This window comes from Equus asinus, chromosome 4 (genome assembly GCF_041296235.1).
Source record: "Equus asinus isolate D_3611 breed Donkey chromosome 4, EquAss-T2T_v2, whole genome shotgun sequence".
Lineage (NCBI taxonomy): Eukaryota > Metazoa > Chordata > Mammalia > Perissodactyla > Equidae > Equus > Equus asinus.
This window is the reverse complement of record NC_091793.1, coordinates 53,985,268-53,993,317: the sequence shown is the minus strand read 5'-3', so window position 1 is coordinate 53,993,317 and position 8,050 is coordinate 53,985,268. Positions and strand designations below refer to the sequence as shown.

The window sequence follows — 8,050 nt, the reverse complement described above, 5'->3', positions numbered from 1 at the left end:
CAGGGAGGAGTGGGTGCTGGGAGTTCATCTGTGCTGACCCGGCGTGGACGGATAGGTGACTTGAGGGGAGAACTTCAGATGGGCTTTGTAGATAGGCCTGTTTAACAGTAAGGTTCGTTTTTTATGGTTCTACCCATCACAAAGGGGTTACATTACTCGGTACAGATTTGGGTAGTGGATTATTCCAAACGCTTAAAACGCTCCGATCCGAGTTCTGTTTACTGTACCGTGGAAAGAGAATGGACACTGAAGTCAGACGTGGATTAAACTTGTGCTGGCTCTCTCTTACTGTGTGGCTTTTGGAATCACTTCACTTCTCTGGGCCTCAGATGCTTCATCTATAAAATCGGGCTGACTTCCACTTACGGTTACTCGAGTCCTCGAGAAGAGTGGCTATAAAGCACCAAGGAAAGCAGACCTTAGTGGTCTAGCGGGTAAACCCTGCCAAGCCTGCGCCATCGTCACAACTACCCCCCCCTCCCCCATTTTTTTTTTCAATTTAAAAATTAAGAAATTTAGTCACCATGTTATATGCAAAGTCATCTGATCACAGTTTGCCTTTTTTAAAATTTTATTTAGAATGCCTACTTGTAGAAGTTAGCATAATTTTACAGGTGGTTAGAAAAATTCAATTCTTTTGTCTCTGCAAACATTTATAATAGGTTAGGAATAATAGATTAGAAATGTAATACATTACAAAACAGTAGCCTATGACTATCTGTACATTTACTATAAACCTTAAGGAAAAGAATTTGACAGTGTGCTGTACTTACACTGCAGATAACATACTTTTATTCTATTATACAAAACTGACCAGTGGTAGTTTTTGAATTTATAAATGACCATTAAACAGGATATTTAACTTAGATGTATATTTAGCATGCTAAAAAGTGAAAAAAATTTCAACTGAAGTTCTGTGGCTCATCAGTTCAAATGTTTCGTGGCATTTTTCTTTAAATAAGTTTCAGTATTGTAATATAAAGTAATTTTACATGATAAATGCAGAAAGATAAAATTTTCTAAATATTTTAGAAAGTATATTCACATTCACTTTGTCATGGGTTTCTTGTGGCTCTTCTAAATATGTTAATCATATGAAGGAGACACTGGTCCTATCCGATTTTAACAGTCCATCTTCAATTAAAAACTAACAAAACAAATAGTATGTTAGGAGTAACAAAAAGTAAATGAAATATACTAAATTCACCCAATTGGTAAACAAAATGAAACCTAATTACACAACAGTGGCAGGTTATACATTTTAAAGATTCTCCATTTCCGTGTAGTCAAAAAAGATAGCAGTTGAAATGTAAACAGTGATTTGTGTGGGGTTCCCCCCATTGGTTCAAATTGGAAAATTTGGTATCAATGCTAATTTTAGTATTTTATTTCTGTACATTTGACATAATTCAGAATAATCTGCAGCATCATGTATGGCTCATTAGTAATGCCACCATCCCTGTATGTCAAACAAAAAAAACAAAAATATATTCATTGCTCACTAGAAATGCTAAACACTGGAAAAGTGGAATTTTATACATTTTTCTTAAATATTTGACTAAGATATTCTTCAAAAAGTTAAAATTGCCTTCCACAGAATTTTGTGTATATGGCACAAGTTGACACCCAAAACTGTGAATTCCATCAAAAAGGCACTGTTTACAATACTCAGAATAATCTGACAAGTCTACTTCAATGACGTCTGAGAGTGCAGAATTTTTGAAATAGGTAAATAGACAAACTCTTATAAAAGTACAGCATTAAGTTTAAATATACTATAGCTATATAAAAGGAAATAAAATGACAGAGATATGACCCTTTTATGACAATTAAACCAATAAACACTTTGAATCATATTATAGTTCTATAACACAAAAATGACAATATTTTCTTAAAGGCACAAAAGCGTGAATACTAAATGAGGGTTGTATTTTACAAGGCCAACTTTTTCAATGGAATGGTGACAAAGATTACACTGTACCTTTATAAGCGATACACAAAAGTACTGACGTGAAATACAAGTAAAATATCTATTGCTGAAACTTATTTCATAAGCCCTATTTATTGTCTTTTCCTGGGCCAGCCACATTTCACTACATGGTCGATAACTGAAGGCATAGTACACATTCAACAACTAAAACAGAAATGCACATGTCAATAATTACTACTCACCTAAATTTTCATGTGAAAAAATAAAATTTTTGATCAAATGAGAAAAACTGGTCTTAGTCTTAAATCCTAGAAAACATCATGAGGTTCTCAGACAAGTGGGAACTAAATCATGTTTATGAATCCATGTGTGAAGGAAGGTAAATTTCAGGTAGAGAACATTCCAAGTCAATTACCTATGGGGCTAAATACAAGATTATGTGTTCTAAAGAGTTCACATACTAAGCCTAGTGTAAGCACAGGTACTGCTCTAAAATGAAGCCACCGATTCCTGAGTTTTGTGTTCAGTTCACAGAAAGGAACTCATACAACTAAAAGCATAAGGAGACTATTACATTAGATAGATGACTTTAGTGTATAAGAAACAGTCATGAGTTACCATGCTTTTTCTCATGAAACAGTTTTGATTTCTTGGTTTAATAAGAACCCATAACATATGCTCTAAAAAGAAAATAAAAAAATAACCATCTTTCCAATCTTAGAAGAGACTCAAACAAATAAAACACTATTTAGACCAAATGACAATAACCCACAAGTGGATAAGACTAAAACCCCAAAGGGGGGGTTACCACCAAAAAAATTTTAAGTTTTCAGAGTTTAATGATGAAATAATTTTTAAGATCAGCCAATCGTTATATATAAATACTAATTTAAACCATAAAAAAGATCAAGATGTACAATATTTACAAATATCATATCAATGAATAGGCAGTTGAGAATAACATTGGTAAGAGAAAAGTGAGTGTAAAAATTATATCGACAATTATGAAATACAAACAAAAAAATCCCACCTGTTTTAGTGTAGTCATACCTATACTGGGTACAGGTATACCTTATTTATGTTTTAATCAATTTAAAAAATGTTTTCACATGTACATATGGAATACATTGTTCTGCCAAAAATACATGGCATATTGCTCTTCATAAAACCTAAGGATACTTAAAATAGCTATATTGGTTAGGGGGAAAAAAAGCAAGCTCTTTTCTCATTTTCAGTTTTCATAATTTAACAATCATTCCTTGATTTTATATTTACCATGGCATAAATAGTTTAGACTGTCATTTTACTAGTGTCTCACAATCTCTTCTTCGTCAAAGGCAAATGGAGCCAGAGCAATTATTCTCTCCGGCCTTCATTTTTCATTAATAACCACTTCAAAATCTATACTTTCAGGATTCTAAGACACCTTAGGACATGTTCCTAAGCTTAACTACACTTGCAAAAATTGCTCTTGAGGACTATGAATACTTAAGTAAAAACATAAAATAAAAATATTAAACTGAAAAAAAATTAGGAAAAAGTTTGCCTGAGCCTGAACAAAGGGATCTTGAAGAATTGTGGTTTTGCCACAGAATGCAGTTATTAAGAACAGAGAAGGATAATAAAGAATTAAACTTCAGAACTTGATGCTCAACTTATTGGTCATTTTAAAGAAACCAATTTTAAGTACACAGAAATGCCACCAAACAAAGTGTCTTGTCTTATCGCCTTTCTCTTATTTGGCTTTTGAAGTAAAATATTGGTTATAATGTTTTCTATTCTACTCATTCACTGAACACACTAGGGGCTAAATGAGAGCTAAATAAGTTTTTCACAATGAAAAAACATGAATTATCAGCATTTCATATGCCCTATAAACATCTCTAGAATTTGGCCTGTGTGTTATTGGACCAAGTGAGTTTAAAAGAAACAAAAATAAAAAAGGACAGTAATCAATTTTGACCACACTTTTTTCAGTAAGTGCTTAAGGTGGTATTATATAGGTTTGATAAGAAATACATAATCAGTAGATGCAAGTAGCTCCATACTAGTTTATGTTGATAGACACATAGGTACATTTATGCTTCTATCTATAAATATTAAATTCTAGGGGTTAAAAAAATTCTTATGTAAACTTTTAAAAAAGCAATTTGCTACCTTGTCTCTCTCAATATGTCAATTTTGACCACAGTTCGTTCTTGCTGTTTCTAAGAAGACACTTGAGCTGGGTGCCTTGGAAATGATTTTTTTTTAACACTACAGTGTATTGAACTATTTATAATATGTCTGTTATCCCATCATTTCTCATTCTGTTTCGTGTCTTTTATGAAGAAAATAGATTACTATGCACAATATTTGTAAGATTGATACATATTCCTTATGAACAACATTAAGCTATATCTCAGAACACACTACAGAATACAAAGACTACTGTCGGGTATACGTAAGACACAAGTATGTATACATGTGGATTTATTATACTCACATGTAGACACATTTTCACAAAAGCTAGAAATGTTCTGGCACTTAACACACAGCTCACGTTAATAACCCAATAGCATAGCTCTTGTTTCAGGTTAAGGATAAAAGGTATGAAAAGTCAACACCTCTACATTTATCTCTAAGGTTTTTTGTTTTAGAAATATGGTGACATTTTAATAAAGACCAAACCAACTTGAACATTGGTCCCAGGCCAAATCTGATCATTCGAGTTCACTGATTCAACCGTAAAGAACTTCTACTTAAACATGAAGTTTATTATGACTTGAAGCAAAATCAGGAGGAAAATGATGAAGTAGTCTTTTTGTTGCAGAAAATCCGTGGCAGGTGTGCTTGAAACTAAATGATTTCGAAGAGCCATAATATTTCTAAAAAAATAAGCAAGAATAAATTTTAAAATTATCTGTAAAGAATGTTAGCATAGAACTCACAGTTTGATATATGGTTAAGTAGCACGCACTTACGTTATGTAAAGTAACTAGTTGAATCAATTACTACAACCTGAACAGGGAGCTGGTGGTGCCATGTGGAGCCATTATCAGGTCCTGTCTAAATCTGTTTTCTACATTGCACCGAATGTCACCTAGTGACGTGCATCAAAAATAATTAAACTTTGATGACATAGAAGTATATTGCCTTCTCTGTTATCACGGTAGTTTTACAACAATTTTGCTGCTTAGTTGGCCTACTAAGGTTCTTTTATCTTTAGGGAGATAGAGGTAGAGTTGGAGAAAAATTCTAAATTCCCCAGGAAAAAATAATTAATAAAACAGATTTATGCTCTAGAGGCATTTTATATGCCAACAAAAATAAATGGTAATTTAGTCAAGAAATGAGCTTTCATTATCCTCATGCCACCCTAAGTGCTTTTGGCTAAAAAAGAGCTGATTAGTGAAAACCTTTTCTTTTTCTGATTTCTTCTATTAAAGTGTTTTACCAGTATAGAGAAAGAAAGGCAAAATTAACAAGTAGGTTCACTCTTTATAAATAGAATTAAATTAGGAAAGCTGAGCACTTTTATATAAGGGCTGATGGCACAAAGATGCAGAAGACGCGCTCCCTGCTCTAAAGGAGCTCCCAGTCAACGAGAGGTGGACACACACAGCTCTGTAGTGTAGTAAGCGCTCAAAATGAGTACGGATGGGGAGCTATACAGGCTGAACAGAGGGATCAGTAACTCGACAGGGCAGGGTGAGTGAGCAGAAACGTTAGAAAAAGGTGGCATTTGAGTTGTATTCTGAAGGATAAATAGGGATTTTCTTGATGTGCAGGGGAGGAGGAAGGGCAATCTAAGAAGTGGACTCAGTGTGGGAAAAGTTCTGGAGATGTGAGGAGTTTCATAGGACTGGGGCGTGGGACAGGTGTAGGGAATGGCAGGAGATGAGGCTGTAGATGAGAAGAGCAACTAAATGGGAGCCATAAGATCACCAAGAGCAGAGCAAATAACTTTTTGTTTTTTTAATCCTGTATAACATCTAGCACTGGGTTCTGAATACACAAAAGCAGGTTGGCTACTATTAAAAACTTTTAAATCTGATATAGCAATGGGAGGCAACCAATGTGAACTCATGCCAGCCTTAGCCATGGAACAGGGTCAGGCTCCCTTGCCCTCCAAGGAACCTTCCTGACTGTTAATGACCTTTAGTTGTAGGATCATGGGGAGGTATGTGTGGGGAAGGGTCTGGGACTGCAAGAGGAACACTCAAAGGTCTCAGGATAGTTGCTGCTTACCCACCGTTATGGAAGTATTTTAATATTTGAACAACTGGTGCATTCCAATTAAATAACAGCCATGTACAAAGGAGACTGCATTCCTAGTATGCTACAGCAATAAGGTAGATTCCAAATCTACCCTCACAGACGACAAATAACCACCTCCCTCTCCCCCCCAACATTTCAGTGCTGAAGGAATTTCATAAGTTTCAGTCCTCAGGTGACAGAAGCCAAGGTTCCATTTTAGCTTAGCACTGTCATAAAAATGTAAAGTTTGCCTATGATTTCCCACGTAACAGGATTCTTAACTACTCCTCTGGACTCAAATGAATAGTCACTGTCAGTACACATTACCTTTTAATTTCTTCCTGTGTTTGTTTTATAGATTCAATGGAATTTTGGATGTCTCCCAGTTCTATTCCTTTCTTTCTTCTTGTACTTGGTTTTAGTGATTGAGCTAAAAAGACATTTAGAATGAAGTTGGTTAAAATAGTGACCATAATTACAAACAGTCTACATTTCAGCTTAATGATTCTCATGTAATACAAATTTTCCTAGGCATTATTTTATGGTTAGAGATTAACATACTAATACTCTGCATTTTTGAAGTTTCAATCATATCATTTCAAAACTAGAACACATGACATATATTTAAGGTAATCACAAATTAGTTAAATTTTGGATGACATCAGTTTTGTTTTTTAACTAATTAAAATAGATAAAATAGTTCACTAAAGGGGCTGCCCCGTGGCCGAGTGGTTAAGTTCACCCACTCTGCTTCGGTGGCCCAGGGTTTCGCTGGTTCGGATCCTGGGCGCGGACATGGCATCACTCATCAGGCTACGCTGAGGTGGTGTCCTACATGCAACTAGAAGGACCCACAACTGAAATGTACAGCTATGTACTAGGGGGCTTTGGGGAGAAGAAGGAAAAATAAAAAATAAAATCTTTAAAACAATTAGTTCATTAAAAATACATATATTAATTTGGGTAAGGTATTACTCTCTTCTGTCTCTTGCCCATTTGCCTACATCTGAAGAAGTCAGCTTTCTGAGGTCCCTTTTCAGTAGATTTTGATAGTTCTAGAAATTTTTATTGTCAACCAGCAAACTGTTTTGTTTGTTTTCCCAAATACCCTCTCATATCCATTCTTTCCTTTCCATTTTTGTTCGGATTTTAACCTTTCTCCACGTCTCAGCTTTCTCATTTGTAAAACAGGGATAACACCACTAACTCAGACTTCACACAGTTGTGGTAAGGTGTGTTTAACATCCAGTCTGGCACACGTTAAGTACTCGATAAAGGTCAGCTGATACATTATAGGTAATATAGTGGGGTGGATGAGACAGTGAATTAAGGAACCAAAAAACCTGCATATATAACATATATATACTGCCTTATGGGTACGTCACCTTGGGCAGGTTAACCTGTGTCTCAGTTTCCTTTTCTGTAAAATGGGAACAACAGTATAACTAATACTCTCTTCCAGCACACGAGTACCCCGTGACTCCCTGCTTTTAAACCTTTATTCATTTTCTTCCTCTTCTCCTCCAGTATCTTTCCCCCTCCCTGCAACCCTCAAGCCTAGATCGCTGTGTAATCCATTAGAAATCCTAATAATTCATCCAGGTTCCTCTAAGAACCTTCACTCCAACTGAATTCAGCTCCCTCTCCTTTAAACTCTTTACTACTTTCTCATCTACTAATTCCCTGGCATTTATAATTTATTCACTCTAGTGTTCTCTCTGTAAAAAGGAGCTCCCCAACTTAGTGTGAGCTTAGTAGAGGCTATAGCTTTAGAAAAACTTTATCTCAGAACATCTTTGACATTACCTTAATCTTTCCTTGTAGTTCAAGACAGTTTACACATTATCTGACTTGAATAAGAATGGCACACTAATTTAGTCC

General features: G+C 35.1%; 1 protein-coding gene across 26 annotated transcripts in view; it reads right to left on the bottom strand.

The window, feature by feature from the left end:
• Window positions 1-553: 553 nt before the first annotated feature.
• OSBPL8 (oxysterol binding protein like 8) overlaps window positions 554-8,050 on the bottom strand; it is a 191,912-nt gene continuing 184,415 nt past the window's right edge. For all 26 annotated transcript variants that reach the window (XM_070507289.1, XM_070507283.1, XM_070507285.1 and 23 more), the window contains 2 exons: window positions 6,497-6,599; window positions 554-4,797 (listed from right to left, as the gene is read on the bottom strand). In XM_070507289.1, the coding sequence (XP_070363390.1) occupies window positions 4,668-4,797; window positions 6,497-6,599 (233 nt within the window). In that variant the 3' untranslated portion in view covers window positions 554-4,667. The remainder of the gene's footprint in view (window positions 4,798-6,496; window positions 6,600-8,050) is intronic.